Below are 20,541 nucleotides of genomic sequence, written 5' to 3' on the forward strand. Positions count from 1 at the left end.
ATTGCCTGCCCCTGGTTTAGCTACTTCTCAGTATTCAGCTGCATGCTGGCTTGCCTTGTTAAATTGCTAATTGGTGTCAATCAGATGTTCCTCAGCCTTCATAGTAAGCATCTTGCTGAGATGAACTGCAGCATTTATTCTCGTTGGAGCTGTTTTGGGATGGGTTTATTGTTCGACAGCCTCTGGATTTGGTAGCACTTTTTAGAACTGAAGTGGCTAGAGGATTCCAGATTAGACACTACAATGCAGAGCTAAACAAATTTTAAGGCTTAATTTTTCCATGGTCACTGTTGCATTGTGTAGAGGTCTCACAGCAAGGGGCAAAATCTTAGAGTTGCTCCAAAGCTACACTTTTGTAACACGAGCTCCTGGCAGTTGACACAAATTGCCTTCAGTTAGCACCTTACTAGCTCCAGGCTGTGCAGCTGGTGGGTTCAGGGTGTTTTGTGCAAGTTACAAAATGTGAATCCTCTGTAAACTGTAGTCCACAGTGAGCTTATTTGCTTTAACACTTGGAAAGGGGTGTCTGTGCCTGGCCTTCAGCTTGAGCACTTCGCAAGTCACAGAACTGATTGTACGTCTAGCTTCCTAGTTAAGAAGGTGGAAGAGTGAAAGCCTCCTATGCCAATTCTGTCTGGACTTGCAGCTCTGAAAAAAGGCTAAGGTTACTCTTTCCAGCAGTGCCCAATAATGAACAGATGGAAGCTAAGAGCAACTGAACCACAAAGCTACCTTCATGGTGACGGATCATTGTTCACTTGCATGAATACATTGGGGCTTCATACATACCTTGTCCAGGCTGACAGCTGAACAAACAGCATCGTGGCTTGTCGAATGCTACCACCTTGCTGGAAGTTGGTATTTTTTAAGGTGATACAGAAATGCAGTGTTTTCAAGCTTGTGACTCTAAGGGATTTGACGCATCAGAACTGAGCGTGCCTTTGACCTTACACAGATGTTGTTCATACTCCTTTTATCTCTACTAAATGTTTACAGTATTAAAATGTTGATGCCCAATCATGTCCAGTGTACTCACTGCCACATACAACCCAATGCTGTCTTTTTTTCCTCCTCAGGTCTTATGCAACATGGGAAGAGAAGACTAAAATTCCATCATGATCGGAGGCTTGTTCATTTATAATCACAAAGGGGAGGTTTTAATCTCTCGAGTGTACCGGGATGACATTGGGTAAGTGCCTCTGCTGCATCCTTGGCCTTTGCATCCCATCCTGCCCTCCGTGCGCAGACAGCGCTCCAGAGCTGCTTCCCTCTGCATTAGCTCTGCATGCACATGTGACACGGTAGCCCTCAAACTTGCTAGCTCAATTTACTTGTGAATCTCCTACACTTCTCTCCTTTACCTTCAGGGTCCTGTTTTCAGTGATACTTAGTAAGAGGAAGGGGGCCTCTGTTAGATACCCACCCCCTACAAGACTAACAGCATATTGACACTCGAAGCACCTCTGAACTATGGATCATCTGAAGAATTGCAGTGAAGCTGGTAGCAGAGATGACCTGAGCAGGGTGCAGGGCCCAGGGCAAATCGGATGGATTGTGTGGGGCCCTGTCCCCAGACACGGGGAAGTCGGCGGCAGGTTTGGCAGCAAGCAGGGGTGCCGAGCGGCCAGATGTGAAGCTGGTGACAGCACGAGTTGCTGTGGCTGCTCCACCCGGCTCTGCAGGGACCCCCCAAAGCATGGAGCCTGAGCTGGTTGCCCTGACGTGCACCCCCCGCCCCCCTAGGGATGGCCCTGGCTGGTAGACTCCATGTTCCATAAGCTGGGCTTTAAAGTCTGAATGATAATGGCCTGTCCTCAATATACCAGTCCCATTGCTCACCTGTAGGCCTTTCTGAGTATAGGGGATAGAGTGGTGACTGTTTCCATATGGAGAAAACTAATCTTTCTGAAGGCTGGCATGCTGCCAGGGCTGCAGTGAAACCAGACTTTACTTGGTAAGCAGCGTTTGCTTTTGGGCATGAGTGCAGAGCCTACTAGGCAAAGCACACACAGCAGTCTGACTGATTTGAGCAAACAGAGGCCTCTGACATTCAAGGATAGTAGACAGATGATGGCAGCTGTGTTGGGGGAAGCCTCCTGAGTAATTGGGTCACCTTATCAGACCTCTGCTGTGTGCTGCCTTGCTCAGTTCCTGACTTAACCTTTGCACCCCTGCCCTAATATTTTCTTGTTGGAAACTTACTACCAGCTGACATTGCTCCCTCTTTGGGAGCTGCACAGTTCACTGAAGCTAATCTTGTCCCTTAAATGTAGTTTTATGCTGGAAAGTAATTTGTAAAAGGCTCACTTCTATATTGTAACTCTAGTGAGTTCTAGTTGATGATCAGATTGTCCTCTGTTAAGGCTATTCATACCTGTGCAAACAGCCTGAATGCAGTGAGGTGCACAGGGTCTTGTGTGGTGCAAAGAACCTCTGATGGGATGGCACGCTAGCCAAGAAGACTTTCAGATTTGATGTGGGGTATAAGACATGGTATTGCCACTTCACAGCAGATTTGCCCTCTGGGTTCTGTAGCCTGAAAAGTCCCTCTTACTCCAGAGATGGGCTGTGTTGTGGGGCTTAACTTTACTGTGAGACCCAGCTGTTCCCTTCCTGTGGGAAGGGGGTGTAATACAGCTATTTGACAGCACTTTTTAAAGCTTGCCAGGTTAATAAGATTTTAAGGATTTCTTCTGTTCTCACTCTTCAGTTAGCCCTCATCCCAGTCACACTCTTGAGTGCATGATAGCCATGGGATAGATGGAAGCATGGCTATCCCAGCAGCCTGACTCCTTGATACAGGCCTCAGCTCTGCAAGTACAGAAGACTCCTTCAATGCTGAGAAACAGCCAGCCTGACTTGATAAAACTGAATCTTCTAAGCCCCCGCAGTCCTAACCCTCTTCCAGAGATCTTTTGTGTGTAGCTGCAAGCTCTGGCCCTTGATCAAAGGGACCAAAGCAACTTTTAAATTTGATAAAGCTATCTCTTGGATGGTATAATGGGATGGTGTTGGTGAGCAGCACTGGTCTGGAGGTCAGATTTTTTACTTTTTGTCTTGGCTCCTTAAAATGTCTTGAGCAATTCTCGGTAATAGCTAGGGTGATCCTTTTTGAGCCCTGAAGAGGACTTAAAGCTGAACTGAGTTTGCTGTCTAGCCTCACAGTTTAGGAGTTGTAAGCTTCCTTGATGTCTCCATTTTGTGTGTCTAGAAATATCAAACCCAATGGCTAAGGTTTGCTAGAGGATGACAAGCTCAAAGGTATAACTCGACACTTACTGTAAGTTCTGTCCTAAGACGTTCTTAAGTGTGGATGTTGGGTATTTTGTGTTAATCGGTCAATAAGGATCAAACCTTTTTGCCTCTAAACTGCTCACTCATTTTACTTCTGCATAGTTCAGCTTCACAGGTTTTCCCCAGAGCTGGCAACATATTTCCTCTTTGGATAAACCTCTTTTCTAATTTTAGTATGACAGCCTGAAAAGGGGCAAAAGTCCAACTTGGCAAAAATAATCTGTAAATCCCCTTTGCTTCCCAAAAAGGCATCAGGAAGCAAACTTGTAGCATGGCACATGACCTTGCTTCTGTGGAAGTGTTTCAGGGGAACTCTAGAAAACACGGCTATCAGGACAGAAAATGGCCTCTTTCCAGTCCACTAATTTCCTAGGTCTTTCTAAGCAAGCAGGCTTAGCTTTCATTTAGTAAATGGGAAAATGCCTACTACTTCCATGAGGCTGTAGATGTGGCACTGTGATTGATAAGACTTCAGTTGTATTTTGCTGCCGCTGTTTGTGTGTTGACAAATGGAAGCCGAGCTTTTATGACTTGTGTGGAAGGAGCTTGAGTAGATAGATTTAATCTTGGTGTCAGGCAGAGGTCAGCTTTTAGATGCAACTGTCCAGGGAGTCCCTTGCATTTTCCTTTTGATCTAGGAAAAACTCAGCATCATGTTGGGGCAAAACTGGAAAATGGGAGGCAGTGTCTTTGGTTACACTCAAGCAGCTATTTGGCTCTTCAAATACATGGGTATCAAGTCTATATTAAGGACTTCCTGCAGACATAGAGCTGAGCCAAAGCATTGAATGGTTTCTGATGGTGTCTGGCCTACACCTAGGAAACAGGCTTGCAATTTGGTCCCACCAAGCACATGTCTTCTCCAAATGATGATCCTGTGAGTTATGAACTTTTTGATGGAGCTATGGAGTTTAATTGCCTGCTGCTGTGGAGTTTAATTGCCAGACTAGCAAACAGTGAAACCGTGTCTACTTCAGTTAGTTATTGCAGTGTAGTTACTGGAAGGTGTACATGTCACCGCTGCTCCTGATGGCTTTGACACTGGAGGACCCAGAAAGAACTAGTTACCAGAGAAGGTTCTTCATTTTCAGGCTAGAGTTTTTCCTACTGATAATGCCGTTTTCTTGGGTGGGGGTGAGCAGTCAACTGGAGGAGGCTGGGGACTTGCCCAACTGCTGCCTAAGCTTCACATGAGCAGTAATTGGGGCTTCAGCCTCCCTGGCTCTCAGTGGAGCATTTTAAAGTAGAGCATCTGCAGTGGTGAATTACAGCCTGCGTGTTGGGAGAAACTCAAAGCTGCAAGTCTAGAGCAACTAGAACCCTTCCCCTTGTGCACGTGTAAAACTTCAGATTGAATATGGGACTTGAGCAAAGTGGCAGTTAATGGGAAGAACCATTCCCTTGAATTCCCTGCCACTTAAAGCTGAGGCTTTTTGCTTGCACAAAGAATGGCTTAAAATAAATGCGTAGTGCATTGGTCTAAGCAACAAGTAGCTGCGTGCATAAATAGGACTCACTTAAATTGCATAAAAACAAATGCAAGGCAGTTCCTTCGGGATACCATGGAAGGGGGATTCAGTGTAGCCTCCAAGCCCTCTAGCTGAATAGTTTACTCCTGTAATAAAAGCTCTACTGGCTTCTCACGTGTAGCCCTAGAGCAGTGGTTTTCAACTTTTTTTTTTTCCAAGTGTATTTTTTTTTGTGGACCCCTTAAAAAAACAAAAAAAAAAAAAAACAACAACAACAAAAAACCCCACTTTTTATGGAGGTGTGGAGCCCTTTGAATTGTAATTGTGGGTATTCAGATACTTTTCATTCGTCATTGTCATCTTTCATGGACTCCTGGGGGTCTGCAGACTCTCACAGGTTGAAAACCACTGCTGTAGGGAGACATTGGATAAGAACATGCTGTCAAGTATTTCTGCATCTTCATTGCCAAGTTGCATGCACTGTAATTCTTGATCACTTGAATTTTTTTAAAAACTATTTCTAGTAACGCTCTTCTGCTTTGTGGCTGATGTGCTTTGTTCTTAGGATCACATCATTAACAACGCAGCATCTGAATATCCAGGAAGTGTCCTCTCTCCATGCTCTGCTTCTGTCTGACTTGCTGTTAATCCCTGTGGCTGGGCCAAGCCTGGGAAACTTTAGCCCAAGCAATATTTTGTTGGGGGAAGCATGGCAATGGAAATCTGTAGTATCAGTCCTGAAATCTGGTAGGGGGAAAAATGTATACTTGCTGAAGCTGGGCTTTTCCAGCCCTTCTAGCTTGAGACTCTTGGGTTATTTTTGAAGCCTTGATACTCTTGGTGACTGTCACTTTTTCTGTAACAAACTAAGTAGAACAGTACAAATTGGGTAACATGGAGATTTCAGTCAAACTTTCTAATTCAAGATCCCAATTGGATTAGCAGTCTGGCAGCATAGATGCCTGTTGGCACTGCCGGTCTGTGTGATGCTGCATGTTCTGCTTGCAAGGGCTTCATTGCTGCCCTGGCTTGACTTCCCATGAAGTACCTCCTTGGCCTTCTATGCCTGGAAGCAGGGGGAGGGGGTACTGTCTTCTCCTTGTCTCTTTGGTATCATTGTGCCTTGTGTGTGTTTCTAACCCTCTCTCTTGTTGCTGTCACTCCTCCTTTCTTCGCTGGCGCCATTTCTGTCCATCCCATCTCATTGGCTGCTGTAGCAATAGGTAAGAGACATGTCGCAGGCCATGACTGGCACTGTGCAGTGGGGAGTTTGTGCTGAAAAAGCTTCATTCACTTGAGGCTTCCCCTTCCATCTTGACCCAGTCTGGCTTTTTGGGTTCTTACTTTATTCTAGCAGGGTAACTTAAAGATGGGAGGGCTGAGGCTTTGGGAACAAGCTGATCGTTCCTTGCTGTGTGGGTCTGGTAAACAGTGCTGCTGCATCTCACTGAAAAGCTCAGGTGGTTTGAGTCGGATTTAACTTCACAGAAGAAACAGACTTTAGCTCAGAAGGCATTCATTAGGCTAGCGCAGACAAGTAAGTAATGCTTGAAAAACTACTATGTAAGTGAAGGTTCAGAGAGCTGGCACGTCATCTGGCCCCTCTTGAGGGAGGGTTGGTTAATAGCTCCCCAAATGCGTAATGGTATCCCTTAACCTGCCTAGCAAAATGCAAAGGTATCAGTTTCAAAGATACCTTTCAAAGATGCTTTCCTCACTCCGATTTAAATCTGTCTTTCTCCTCTGAGTGCCCCCCAACATAACTGGGTCAAAGCTAAGGTGCTGTGAAGGGCTATGGTGTAGTTGATGGATCCTAGCTAGCAGGTAGGTGTTGCTTTACTTGCAGGATTGCAACATAAAGGAAAGGTGGCACAAAGCTCTTCCTGGACTCTAAAAGACTTAAATTGGGGAGCTTTATTCCAATAACTGCTGGTCAAGATGGCAAAACCATGTTACAGGAGGTTTCAAGGCTGGCCTTGGGAGTACGTGGGTTTAAATTCCACTCCTGTAAAAGTGACTACATTTTGAGTAGAGGCTTAGTACAGTCTATAGTGGATGAAAAATTTGTGTGGGTTGTAAAATGAAGGATTAGGAAGATAACACAAGATATTTGGATTAAGGAGCTGTGTAGGAGAAGCTTGCAAAACACCTGACTTGTACTGTGTTCAGAACTTGTTTTCTGTGGTCATAAGGACAGTTAAGCCATTCAGTAAAATGCATTTTTATAGGCGTAGTTTACCTTTCCTTGGGTCTTGAAGCCATTGGCCCTTCTGGCCTGCCACACTTGAAGCAGGAGCAAGAAGTGTAAATTAGGAAGAGCAAAACATGCCAGATGGTAACAGACACCATTTGGATTGGCCTCCTCAACCCCTCCCTCCCCCCCCTGCAATGCTTTTGCTGTGTTTGGAGGTGAAGCAGAACTGGGAACAAAAGTGTCCAGGGAAGAGCAGCTCTCTTCTGTTCCTGGCTAACTAGTCTTGGTCAAAGGCAGGATGTATCCGTAGGATGTGCTAGGCTTGTCAGTGATGTGACAATGATGGACCCTTCCTTTTGGAGGAATGGGAGTATACTTGACATACTGCGGGGTGGAGGGGCACACAGGTGCAAAAGCTTGGATATAGGGATAGGAAGCAGGTGCTCTTAATCTGGTAACTTGCTTCTGTAACTATGCCACAGCCTTCCCTAGTGTTTGGTGTCTGACTGAGCCAGCCAACTAAGGTGAAGTCAGGCACTGGCTCTTCGTAGCTAGTGGGGGGAATTAACTCCCACCTTAGCTTATCACTGAGCCATAGTCCAGAGCTGCTTAGAGACCCAGTTGGCCCCTCTCTGTCTCCTTTACCCTGTACACTGCAAAGTTAACGTTGGTATAACACTTCTAGGCCCCTGTTATTTGGTGTCCAAAGGCACCCTACCTGAAAAGGGGATTGGGGCACGTGTTTGTAGCTTAACCAGGCATCTTGTCCAAGCAGCCAGGCAGATGTTATGCAGCCAACTCTATACAGTACCTGTGGAGTGTGACTCTGGCTTTCTCTTGCCCGACACCCCTCTAGGCGGAATGCGGTGGACGCCTTCCGTGTCAATGTCATCCACGCGCGGCAGCAGGTGCGCTCGCCTGTCACCAACATTGCCCGCACCAGTTTCTTCCATGTTAAACGTTCCAACATCTGGCTGGCCGCTGTCACCAAGCAGAATGTCAATGCCGCCATGGTCTTCGAGTTCCTCTACAAGATGTGCGACGTGATGACTGCCTACTTCGGCAAGATCAGCGAGGAGAACATAAAGAACAACTTTGTCCTGATCTATGAGCTGCTGGATGGTGAGGAAATTCCTTTCTGGCCCATTGCCTTGAAGCACAGCTGGTTTCCCATAGCTCCATTTGCTTTAGTCTAGCTTTGTTATCATGCTGGTCTGACATTCATGTGGGATTGGGTCACTGCTTCTGGCACTGCTTTGAAATCTTTTGGGAACATCAGGCATTCAAGGGTTGAGTTCTCCTGCTTCTCGGAGCCTTACTTCTGTGATAACTGCAGCATGCCTTGCTGGCAAGAATGATGTAAAGTGTTTATGTAAGATGGAGCAAATGGCTCTGGGATTTCATCAAAAACATGTGTTTCACGCATGGCCAATTGCTCTTTCTTTTAGTGTCTTTTGTAGAACTTGTTTTATTTCAGTCCATCTTGGGAGTCTCTGGGCCTTCCCTTCTAGCAAGGCTGTAACTCCTGCCTCTCTTGGCTGGAGAGTTGGCTCAGCCAACATAGCAGCAAGCTGCAAACTTGACGCTGAAATGGCCTTCTCATTATTAATATATATTAACTAGCTGTGGGGCAGGGTGCAGTGAGACTCCCTGACAAGTTGGTGTAGTTCAGAGCTGGGCTAAAAGGTAATGGCTGTATGGAAACCTTTCTGTTCTCTCACTAATCCTACACTGGGCAGGACAGCATCCCTCTGGAGCTAAAGACCTGCTGTTGAGGGAGTCTGGCATTACTACATGCAGTCTGTAACTCTTCCACTCCAAATTCTGGCTGTTCTTCCTCAAGGCATCCTCAGGAGGAGCAGGCTGGGATGTGCTGAGGTTTCCTAGTATGCCTAGAGGCTAGTGCTCAGTTAAGCTCTGCAGATTCCTCAGAGCTGTGGAAGAACTGGCTGCAGCTTCTTTTCCCTGGCTGACTGGGAGCCACGGGCCTGCCCTCTGCCAGTGAGCAGAGTGGGAGAAGTTCTGAAGGCGCAGCGTCACTCTGTATTCGCATTACAGGTTTCCTGTCCCCACTGGATCCCGTGGGTGGCTCGCTCCCTTCTGCAGGGCCCGAGCTCACTCATGCTCTCAAGGTAGCTAACGGCTGTTGCTTCCCTGCGGTGTCGCTACTCTGCTGTTATTTTTTTAGGTTTTGATTTTTATTACATCTTCATGCGAAAATCAAAACCTAAAGAAAATGCTGCAAAGATAGATTATTCTGCTGTTGGATAAACCCTTGGATGTTTGTGGATAAACCCTCGGTCAGTGTCCCCTGGTTGTCCGTCTCTGGTATTTGTACTTGGAAGTGTACAGCCTCCTAATAAGCACTAGCTTTTCCCTTCCTGACTGAGGAAATCTCCTCTACGCCTAAAGACTGTCTTCCTTAGATAACTCCTGCAGTTCATCTGACCAGGCTGCCCCTGTCCTCTTGACTAAATGCTGCATTGCAAGTCCTGGACTGACTGTGTTCCCTGCTGCTTGAACTCTAAGGCTTCATGGGGCATCCATGCACTAGACTTTACTCTCTAGGAACTCTTATGGGTGCAGCTGGCTGTGTGGGAAGTGACTTGTGCCTGTTGCCTTGAGGTTTGTCTGAGCTGATCATTTTTTACCCTTGTATAGAAATCCTGGACTTTGGCTACCCTCAGAACTCTGAGACGGGGGCCCTGAAAACCTTCATCACTCAGCAAGGCATCAAGAGCCAGGTAACCAAGGGGATCTGGGATGCACTGCTCTCTTCCTGGTCTAGATTTTGGTGGAAAAATTCTCAAGCAGAACCCACAAGAACTAATATAAGCCATATGCACTGCCCACGGGGCCAGAGCTGGGCTGGCACAAAATACAGGGTTGAACAGTTCTTGGGGTTGGGGGGGAAGAAGGGAATATGAAACATATTACATAAAGCTTTGTGCCTGCCTGACATGGACTGTGGTGTGTCCGAGTGTTAAATTGAAACGGACAGTGCAGCTTCATGTTTTGTTTTGTATCGGCTGAATGATTTGGCAGGTGAGGGCAAACCTGAAACCAGCAGAACTGTAAAAATAGCTCTGCTAGATGTAGATCTTGTCTCCAGCCTGCAGGAGCAGAGAGGCTCTTGCTCAGATCTCAGTGTCTCGGGCTACAGAGCTCTTCCACCTTCCCTTAGGCGATCTGTTCTGCAGCCTGTGTATGGGGGGGGTTCCTCCCATGTGCCCCCTCCCCTTCTATTCAAAATTCTTCACCCTTCAGCATTGTCACTAGAGTAGCACATAAGCCCCAAATGAAATTAGGACCTGCTGTGCCAGATGCTCTCTATAGACACTAGGCAATCCCTGCTGTGCAGAGCTTGCAGTTCTGAGAACTTATTTCATCCTCCTCTCTTGTCTCTAGTGCCATGTTAAGTCTTCTACATACTTCATGGAAGTACTTCTGAATGGGAAGGGAGCCTCCTAAAGGAAGAAGGCATGGCAGGGGGAAATCAGATTAAATTAGAGGCACAGGCCTTTTAAGAGAACCACCTGCTTCCTCAGATGCTAAGGAAGGCGTGTAACAGCATGGTTTAAGGCACTGGACTCACCTGGCCTCGGATTCAAAATTCGCTTCATCCGAGCCCTGGGGAAGGCAGCGGTCTTCCTCAAGGCAGGATTATGTAGGTGTTCACAGCTGCCTTGAGCAGTTCCTGACCTGCCCCTGGAGGGGAGGAGGAAGAACCAAGTGGTGTGAATGCACTTGCTCAGTGGTCCTGTGTCGGAAGGCAAGGCAGTGGTCTCCACCTTCCTGGGGCTTCAGGGGTGCTGCTGTCTCTCCAGAAGGCCTAGGGCCCTGCCCAGCAAGGCTCCATAATGAGCCTTTTCCCCCTAACATAGGGAGAAGTCTGCAGCTGAGAACTGCAGCTAAAACATCTTCTTGCCTGCTCTGCAGAACAGCAGAGGCTTTAGCTGGGGGTTGAGGAGCCTTGTCTAAGAGCTAAATGCTAACTTTTGCCTTGGTTTGGCTGAGACTCTCTTCTAGAGCTGCAGAAGCTTGTTGTGGAGCCTGCCCTGTTGCTGCCTTTGCCATGGATGAAAAGGCCTTGAGTCTCTAGCTGCAGCCTTTTGGCTTCCCTGGTAGCTTGGTTTTAAAAAAACAAAACAAAACCCAAAAACAAAACCAAAAAAACAGGAATCTAGTAGCTGTCGGGTTATCTGAATCCCTGGCCTAGGCAGGTAAGCAGATGTGGCAGCTCTGGGCCCTGCTCATCTTCCCTCAAACTGCTGACTCCTGCTTTAGCAGGAAGTATCAGGGCCAGATGTGAAGGCTGTGGGGAAGCTGCTCTTCCGGGCTCCCTCCCCCAGTCCCCTGTGCCCCTTGGCTCCAGCCTGCTGTAATCTGACATGTGGATGGGGGAAGAGGGCTCAGGACTCAGACTGGCTGAGTCAGCTCTCCTTCCTAGGAAAACACTCCACTAACCCCATCCATTGCTTCCTTCCTTTTTACTGTTCTGCTCGTCACGCCTGGTTTTAACAAATCTTTCTGTTCTTGTGCAGTATGTTTGGACTCAAATCACTATTCCTGGCCTTGTTGAATAAATTTGTAGATGCATCCAACCAAGTAGTGATGTGAGCTCCCATGCTTTGTGTGGTTGCATCTGGCTAGTGGTGGTGACTAAAATTACGGTTATTAGAAAAAAGTCTTTGCTAACTCTTTAGTTGACTTGTGCAGTCTTCATAATGGCACATGCTGGGAGTGTCGTTTTGCCTGAGTAACTGATACTTGTGCTATTGGAATTGGAGCCCCTGGTATCATGTCTGCTCAGTCCTTCCTGTCACTGCACCCAGTCAAAAGCAGTAGCCTGTCAGGTGTTCAGGGGCACAAGGATACATGTATGGGGAAGCTTACTGGCGAGGTGGGAGACCACAGGGCATGTCACCTGGGAAGAAGCAAAGCCCTGTATGGGTAGTGCCTTGAGTGCTTGCCTCTCTCTATTTTAAGGTGTTGCTACTAGCATGATGACCCAGCTCAACACCAGACAAGCCCAGCAAGCAAACCCCTTGCTAGTCGCATAGCTGACTGCAGTACTGAGCTCCCATGCTGCCCTCTTGCGGCCACAGCCCCTAGGGATGCTACAGTAGTACCCGCCTTTCCACCTTACAGCCATGTTGGTGGAAGACTAGGACTAGATTAACTGTGTGTACATGTTTCAAGAGTTGCCTTCCTACCTTGTAAGTAGTAGTGCCCTCCTGTGACTGCAGCTTCCTTCCTTGTGTCGGGTCACAGCAGAGATCTGGAGGTGGCAGTACAGACTGCACTCCCAGCACATCAGGGGCTCTGATGCAGGACAGGATGGCCAGCCTTGTTCTCCCTTCCTTCTGCCTGTCCTGCCGAGCAGGTTGCAGGCTCCTGCCGAGCAGGTTGCAGTCTCCTGCCATTCACTTGAGTGGTGCAGTGACAGTGAGTTGTTTTTTTTGTTGTTGTTTTTTTGTCTGAATCCCTAGAAGGCCCGAGTTCATGGTGAAAGCCCTGTCACACATCCCTGTTTTCCCACGTGATGACAAGCTGACTGGCTTTGTTCCTCTCCTGAAGTAGTCCTGAGCCTAACCTGCCTTTTTTCCTTCCTCCCCTCTTGTTACTGACCTGCTTGCCTGCTAACCCCATGTACCACACTTGCTGCTATACGTCTGCTTCCTCCTACCCTCTGCGTGTGACTGGACCTGCTTATAGCACCAGGTAGGAAAACTTGCTATACAGTCCAGCAAGTTCTTAACTCCTTTTCACGGGACTAAAGACAAGTGTGACTGCTACTGGGCTCCGTCTAATTGGAGTTGAACTTGACGCTGAATTTCTGTTCCCAACTCATGCCTGCTCTTGCCAGCCAGAGACAGCAGGCCAGATTTTCAGTGAAGCCCTGAACAAAGTGTTCAGCTACGTCCATTACGTTGATCTACCTGGGCCATAGTTTGCTGTAACCCAGCCACAATGGTTCAGCATAGCAGTTGTGGGATTAGTCTGCCTGTAACTAACCCACAGCCTGACTAACGGTCTTCCACCTTAGTTAGATGGAGGTTCATCCCAGGTTGCATATTGGCTACTGACTGACTAGTCACTCCAGCAACAGGGGAACCCTTTTTCATGGATCTCATCAAGCATGTGGCAGCATCCCTGTCTAAGGGCAAATGCAGTGTCATACCTCTTGAGTTTTGCCCCAGATTCAGCTGCCTCAGACTGACTGTGGGGGTCTGGCTTCAGTCTTGATGCCTAACCTGGGGTTTCTAACAACAAGGTGTTTTCCTCCCTCTTTTCAGACTAAGGAAGAGCAATCTCAGATCACCAGCCAGGTGACTGGGCAGATTGGCTGGAGACGCGAGGGGATTAAGTATCGTCGGAATGAGCTTTTCCTTGATGTACTGGAGAGTGTGAATCTCTTGATGTCACCGCAGGGTAAGTAAGGAGGATGAGCCCAGAGTCCAAACTTCCATGTGGGACAGGAGTGTGGACTCTTAATGGGGAGTCTTACACCTCCAGCATGGCTTCAGTGATCTTGTCTTCTCCACCCCAGGGCAGGTTTTGAGTGCACATGTATCTGGCAGGGTGGTGATGAAGAGCTATCTGAGCGGAATGCCAGAGTGTAAGTTTGGCATGAATGACAAGATCGTCATTGAGAAACAGGGCAAAGGGACTGCAGATGAAACGGGGAAAAGGTAAGAGGGGCTGGAGTAGGGTCCCTTATGAGCCAGGGATGCCCTCAAAGGGTAGCAGTTCCTTCTGATGTTGTAAATAGCTGATCTTTTTCTTCGCTTCCAGTAATGATCCCCAGCCATCACCTGAGGAGGCTACACTGTTGCTGGTCTCCCTAAAGGGTAAAAGGCATCAAAGGACTCCTGGCAGTAGGATGTGCTGCCAGCCAGCCAAAGTTTTGGTGCCATTCCCTACAAGAGGCTGGATTAGACTGGGGTCCTCTGGATCTGTCATGCCTGTACCATGTTCATGGGGGAGCCTTGAGTCGGGTGACTAGTATTTCATTCACTCCATGCTCAGCGGCTCAGGCCTGTGCATGGGGAAGTGCTCCCGTGTTTGGGGTATGCTGCTGCTGATCCCGAAGAGGTAATAGAGGACAGATGTACAGCACAGTCCCTCTCTGTGGCCAACTCGGGCCAGCCAGATTTGCTGGCCCTTGAGCCTCGGCTAGAATGGCCAGTTCAGTGCACTTGTCCCTGCACCAGGTATGCAAATGGAGACTTGCCCTGCCCATCCCAGGAGCCTTGTTGGCTTTACCCTTCGTGTTGCACCGTCAGTCAGTTCCCTTGCCCTCCTGCTGTAGACAGGCTTGTGCTCTTTCCAGCCTTCCCGCTCAGGACTAGAGTGCTGAAGCAGGCAGCGGCTGGCTACAGCAGTGAGTCTCCTTCCCACTAACACATTACTGATTGTGTTTCTTTTGTTTTCTGCTGACCCCAGTGAATTGGGCAGGTAGATAATCTGCTTCTGCTGTGTGCGCACTCCTCCCTTTCCTGTCTCTCGCTTTGCGTGACTTGTGCATGTGACGCAGACTTCGGATACTTCCCACAATGGTTCCTGTGACTGAGCTGCTACTTGCCTGTCTCTAAATGCTAGTTCTTCGTTTGGTTCTGAACTGTTGCTCTTTACTCAGTACTTCCAGTCTAGCTGGCTGTAGATAGAAAGATGGACAAAGCCTTGGTGGAGGGTTGCTGCTGTGGGGAAATAACATGGTTGGGCAGGCTTCCTGCTGGGGTTGGGACATGCAGAAAACCTTCTCTGGCTGTAGGTAGCCAGTAGCAGGTACCTTGCTCCAGGCTTTCTGCAGGTCGGGTTCTGTAGACTTGCTGGTAGAAACCCTCGCAGCATCCCTACTTGGAAAGACTATCTCTGGCATGGAAGCAGGAGTGGGGGGTAGACTTTGTGTTCAACTCCACTTCCTGTGGCTGTACAGTCTTGCGGGGGGCAAGAATTGGAGCTGTCACTAGCTGTGGTTACTGGTGAGCAGGAGCAAAGATGTGCACTGCCCTCAGGTCTTGACTTTACAAATTGCAGTGAGCCACTCTGAAGAAGTTTGTCTTCTGTCTCCATTCTTACCACAGGGCTTCCCAGTTGCTCTGTTGGAGTGTAGCCTACTCTGGTGAATGGCCTAGTCCACTAATACTGACCTCCCATGGATGTGGGAGGGCACCAGGTCCCACAGAGTCTCTCCTCTGACAGCCTAGGAAGGAAGTGGACTTGCTCTTTTGAGGCAGCAGTAAGCAGAGGCCCATGTACAGCTGGCGTGCCCAGGGCCTGCACAGGAAAGCAGCAGCTGACTGGGCTTGTCTAGCCTTGCGTTTACCGAATCCCAAGACGGGCAGTCACTACTCGCAGAAACGGACAGTCAGCTTGCACTTGTGAAACGTGGACACGCTAACACAGTCGTCCTATTTTCCCAAAATACTTGCCTCTCTGCTCTGACTCCCCCCTGTATCACAGTATCCCTTCACCCCTCCCCTCCAAGCAGCTGGCCAAATGAGTGCTGCCTACCTCTGGGCTGTAACAAGGGCAGCTGGTCCAGTCCATGTTAGCCCCCATTCAGGTACACTGCACTGAGCTGTGATCCCCTTTTAGAGCAGTGCAGGTGGCTCCCAGAGGTAGAACACCAGACTATCACGGTCTGTGGCAGGGCAGCTGTGTTCTTTGTGCACCAAACACGCTGTGCTGACTGACTCAGTTGGGAGGTCTGGAGGTGCCTGGAAACCTGAGCTGTGCTAGTCCACGACTCCCATGAGGAAGCCTCTGATCAGGAAGATGCCACAAGGGTATCCCTGGCCATAGGACTGGGATGCTGCTGCACGCAAGAAGGGGGCATCTCTCTTCAGACTGTGCTGCAGGAAGCCTGCTCGGGGCATGGCTGGCAGGGCAGACTTGGGTGCTGTGGGGCCAGCCTGGATTGAGGGTACAGCTGAAAACCAGAGCTCTCGGGCAAGTGTCCTAAAGTCTGATCTTGGCAGCTTGAGATGGGGGAACCAGTCTGCACTGGCAGGCCTGTGTCCCCTGAATCTCTGCTTCTTCCTCACTTCCTGGACATGGCTGTGATGGCAGAATGCTCTTGTAGACTAGTCTCACCGTGAACCCCAGCCTGGGCAGACTCCACGTGCACCCTGATACTCCCGGGGCTGCAGCTGATACTTCCCGTCTTGTGTTTCAGTGGCAAACAGTCCATCGCCATCGATGACTGCACTTTCCACCAGTGCGTGCGGCTCAGCAAATTCGATTCAGAGAGGAGCATCAGCTTCATCCCGCCCGATGGAGAGTTTGAACTAATGAGGTAGGGATGCCAGGAGCGAGCAGAGATGCTATTGGCCTACATGCCAACTGAGGGTTCCTATGGTGCTGTTAGTCTCCTGCTAACTAGAGTTCCTGGAGCCCTCAACAGGATATTCTGCCCTTGTACCTCATCCTCTCCAAGTCATGTTCTCCACCAGCTAAAAGTGAAGCCTTGCAAACCATCATGGCAGTATGGTGGTACCACTATTCTACCCTGAAGCCCAGGGCCACCTCTTCCACTACCCAGCAGTGCCCAGAGGGTGTAGTTCTTGAGAACCAAGCCCTACCATCAGTCTGTGCAGGAGCTGGGAATCCAGGCTCCCAGAGCTGTTCTTGACCGTGGCCTCTGCTTGCCTTCTTCTGGACGGTTCATTTAAACTTCTCCGTAACTGATGCTCTCCTACCAGCCATGGATGGCCTCCCAGCTTGGCTTTGGAAGGGCAGCTGCTATTTGAGGCCCCTTGAGCGACCTCCATGGCAGGCTCTAGTGACCTGTCACTCTCTTGTGTCTGCGCAGATACCGAACCACTAAAGACATCATCCTCCCCTTCCGTGTGATCCCCCTGGTGCGGGAGGTGGGCCGCACTAAGCTGGAAGTGAAGGTGGTGATCAAATCCAACTTCAAGCCCTCCCTGCTTGCCCAGAAGATAGAGGTAAGAGATGAATGACCCCAGAAGAGAGCAGCAGGAGGCTTAGCAAGCCCCTAGAGTCTTTGACTTCAGGCTGAGACCAGAAGGAAGCATCACTAGGTCTGGCAAAACTGCCAGAGCCGCAGAATGAGGGACACTAGTCCAGCTCTGTAGACGGCTCCATTCCTTCCCCCAGGCCCTGAGCCAGCCCCGCACGCTGTCTTCCAGTTTCCTGCGCAGAGGCTGCTCTCGGAGCGTTCCAGAGCTTTGAGCTCTTTGGGGTCTTGCACTTGCCCAATGCTGCCTCAGGCAAGCAGCAAAGAGCGACGCAACATGCGCATCGCTACTGGATATGCCACTGCTCTTGGTCTGGGTTGCAGTATAGAGCTTTCTGTGCCAGGCCACTGCTGACGGGACCCTTGACAGGCCTTTGGTTCCTATGCAGTCTGGTCCCTTGAGACCTACTGCAGTGGGCCCACCCTTTCTCTAAGGGGGCCTGCCAACCAGTGTAGCCTCACTTCCTGAAGCAGAGCTGTCTGCCTGAGCTGAAGGGAGAGGCCTCTGGCCACTCCTGGCCTGGCTCCCTCTACCCCCATGGCCAGTTTGTGTGCCAAAGGGGTTTGAAGCATCTCCCCAGGCTCTGTAGCCTCCACTCCCTACTGGGTAGAGACCTACTCCAGAACACTTGTAGTGGCATTTGGTATTTAGTCCACACTAACCAATAGTGGGCAGGGCCCTGAAATGGAGGCTGTAGGGAGGACCAAGGCAAGGGGCTACAGGGCCTGGGCAAACTGATTGGAGCCTCACGCACAGCTGCATGCACTGACCAGACTGGGCCTGCCCAACTGCTCCTTCTTCCAGGTCCGGATCCCAACTCCACTCAACACCAGTGGAGTGCAGGTCATCTGCATGAAGGGGAAGGCCAAGTACAAGGCCAGTGAGAACGCCATTGTCTGGAAGTGAGTGAACCTGGGTCCCAAGTCCACAGCAGGGCGCAAATCAGTGCTAGAGGCTCTGCTCTGCCCTGAGCATAGGGGGAGGAGGGGAAGAGGTGCCACCTAAGCTCTGACTCATCTGGCTCTCTCCACTAGGATTAAGCGCATGGCAGGAATGAAGGAATCCCAGATCAGTGCAGAGATAGAGTTACTGCCCACCAACGACAAGAAGAAATGGGCTCGGCCGCCCATCTCCATGAACTTTGAGGTAGGTGACTCTACCAGGTCTGGCCTGAAGGGCACTGTGTCACTGCCTCTGCCCCGGGAGCTCTTGTGCAGCTCAGACTTCTAGGGAGACCCAGGAGTGGGCAGGGATTGAAGCTGCCTCCAGTGTTGATCTCTGATAGAGGGTGGAGCTTTTCCCCAACAGGCACTACAGCCTTCTACCCATTGCCCTCTTACTTGGATGCGGGCCTGAGCAGGGGTTCTCATGGTCCATATTCCTGCAGGTCCTGTCAACCTGGCTCAACCTCTGTCGCTTTGTTCTCTTGCACAGGTCCCGTTCGCACCCTCTGGGCTGAAGGTGCGTTACCTGAAAGTCTTTGAGCCAAAGCTGAACTACAGTGACCACGATGTGATAAAATGGGTGAGGTACATTGGCAGGAGTGGGATCTACGAGACCAGATGCTAGCCCCAAGAACCTGGCGGGCTCCCTCTCTCCCCAGCCAACCCCCAGTCTCCTCGGTCTCCAAGTACGTTCAGAGAACATCCATCTGGCCCCCTCTGCACATGGATTGACAGATGCCCGTGGCTCCTCTTGGGAATGGACTCGTCCGCCTGTGACCTGTTACAGCCGAAGTTCAGAACCCAGCCATGGACAGGAGGAGCGTCGTCAACCTCCTGCTTTCTGTCCCAGGGCAGGGAAGGGCTAGTCTAACCACATCCCTTACGATCTTTCTAGGGAACGTCCACCATTAAACTCCTCTTCTGTTGGTGTCTCACTACTTGCATTATATCCTAGTATTTTTGAAGTTCTTGTGCATATGTACTCGTAGAATAGGCCTGAAAAACCATAGACTGGACAAATCCGAGTTGAAGCTAACCTGGCTCTGTACTAGCTATTGCTGTTGTGGTAGGTGTTGCTGTACGCTCTGAGGCACTGAAGGGGGTGCCAGGCTTTTGGGCCTGGCTGCCTTTGTTTCTTGCAAAGTCTTCAGTAGCGAGTCCTGCCGCGGGGAGGTTTGTGACCAAACAGCTTGAGGGTTTGCCCCCTTGCTGGTGTGTATGTGGGTGGCGCAGCATTTCAAAGCCCATGCCAGGTCCTTGGAGCACTTTCCCACCCCTCCATGTCCCTCACCTGCTGGCTCACTCGAGCCAGAAGCTGTCCCCTCATTGCACGGCACCAGGGTGCAGGGCAGCCCAACTCTCCGGGATGGGAATGGCGGGGTCCGTCCTCCACAGCCTGCAACGGGAATGGCCAGTAAGAGCCCCTGCCCCAGCCTCCCCTCTCCACACTTCTACTGATGCTTCTGGGCCAATAGGAATGCTGCTGCTACCCACAATCCTCTGCTTCTGGTAGTGTGGTCTCCATTTCGTACAGTTTGTGATTTTTGTCCAGTTCTAGACCTAATAAAGTATGTAGAATGGATATGGCTGCCTGTGCTGCTGTTCCTGGGCTGCGGAGGAGCTGGGGCTGGGGTCTTCCAACCACAGAGGGAGAGATGCTGGTGGGTGAAATGGAAGGGGCGAGAGCAGCTCTTCTGGCAACAGCAGCACTGCTCACTTGGCTGCTGGCTTCCCTGACTTGGCTGCAGCAGGGAGCCCTGCTGCAAGATACTGGTCTCTGCCCTGGTGCTGGTAAGCAACTCCTCTGGGACTTTGCCTCTGGTCCTGGGCTAGGGAAAGCCACAGTCCCACAGTTGTGTGGACTTGTATCTGCGTCTGGATGCCTCTGCTCCAGTGCAAGGTGAGGCTGCCACCTGTGGCCCATATGTTCCCAGAGAGGGACTGTGGTTGTGACAGGAGCTGGCTGTCCCACTGCAGGCTCAGGCAAGCACCTCTGCTCGCCCCTGGAGCACTGGGTGCTGGTGTAATAGGAGCTCATGGCAGCCTTGCTTTTGCCAAGCACGAGCTTGTGTCCTGGATGGCTCCTTGCCCCTGCATTGCTCTGTCTAGTCTCCCGTGTGAGCCTCACTTCTGGCTGGAAGCTCCTGAAGTGTAGTAGCCACATGTCAACCCTACTTGTTAACTAGGTGCTCTGCAAGGGCAGGGTTGTTACCAGCCCCCCTTGTCTCCTGGGGGGAGTAGCACAGCTAGGTCTAAGTCCCCTTCTGCTGAAGTGAGGTCTGAGCCCAGTGCCCCCCACCTATGATGGGTAAGCTGTGGTGCTGTGAGAGTACTTGCAGCAGGGTGGCCCCAGGCTCTGGGCCTGCTGCACCCTGTGCACTGTCCCAGGAGTGAGGAGGGGCATCCTGCACCACCACCACCCCTTGCAGGAAGGGATCTCTGCGTGGAGCTCCCTGCATCAGGCACAGAGCCCAGCCAGGCAGAGGGAGGCTGGGAAAGGAGGGTGCATGTAACACGTGGCTCCAAGGTTTCCTCCTCACCCCTGACATGTGGCTGTCCTCATGCAGAACAAAGGAGGGGAGCCTGTTCCTAGATCACAAAGCCACGTGCTGAAATGGGATTCGGGTGGGCTCTGCCAGTCGCCCCGTGTC

The 20,541-nt window shown here is 50.2% G+C and overlaps 1 protein-coding gene across 4 annotated transcripts; it reads left to right on the forward strand.

Annotated features, from left to right (window-relative positions):
• Positions 1-1,076: 1,076 nt before the first annotated feature.
• Positions 1,077-19,472, forward strand: AP2M1 (adaptor related protein complex 2 subunit mu 1). 4 transcript variants are annotated; one of them, XM_025195955.1, is made up of 12 exons: positions 1,077-1,189; positions 5,981-5,986; positions 7,814-8,079; positions 9,619-9,701; positions 12,676-12,681; positions 13,257-13,392; positions 13,511-13,652; positions 16,142-16,261; positions 16,778-16,913; positions 17,751-17,848; positions 17,981-18,092; positions 18,381-19,472. In XM_025195955.1, exons 1-12 carry the CDS (start codon positions 1,116-1,118, stop codon positions 18,513-18,515), a joined length of 1,314 nt encoding a protein of 437 aa, XP_025051740.1. In that variant the 5' UTR covers positions 1,077-1,115; the 3' UTR covers positions 18,516-19,472. The 4 variants fall into 4 exon arrangements, with proteins under 4 accessions (XP_025051740.1, XP_025051742.1, XP_025051741.1 ...); XM_025195957.1 differs by lacking the exon at positions 12,676-12,681; XM_025195956.1 differs by lacking the exon at positions 5,981-5,986.
• The last annotated feature ends 1,069 nt before the right edge of the window (positions 19,473-20,541 follow it).

Source organism: Alligator sinensis, unplaced genomic scaffold (genome assembly GCF_000455745.1).
Source record: "Alligator sinensis unplaced genomic scaffold, ASM45574v1 scaffold301_2, whole genome shotgun sequence".
NCBI classification, from domain to species: domain Eukaryota; kingdom Metazoa; phylum Chordata; order Crocodylia; family Alligatoridae; genus Alligator; species Alligator sinensis.

What these genes read in the sequence shown, in the direction of transcription:
- AP2M1 (XM_025195955.1), top strand. Translation starts at nt 1,116, where the DNA reads ATGATCGGAGGCTTGTTCATTTATAATCACAAAGGGGAGGTTTTAATC. An exon ending in TGCTTGCCCAGAAGATAGAG is followed by an intron (nt 16,914 to 17,750) that starts GTAAGAGATGAA and finishes TCCTTCTTCCAG; the next exon opens with GTCCGGATCCCAACTCCACT. An exon ending in CCATCTCCATGAACTTTGAG is followed by an intron (nt 18,093 to 18,380) that starts GTAGGTGACTCT and finishes TCTCTTGCACAG; the next exon opens with GTCCCGTTCGCACCCTCTGG.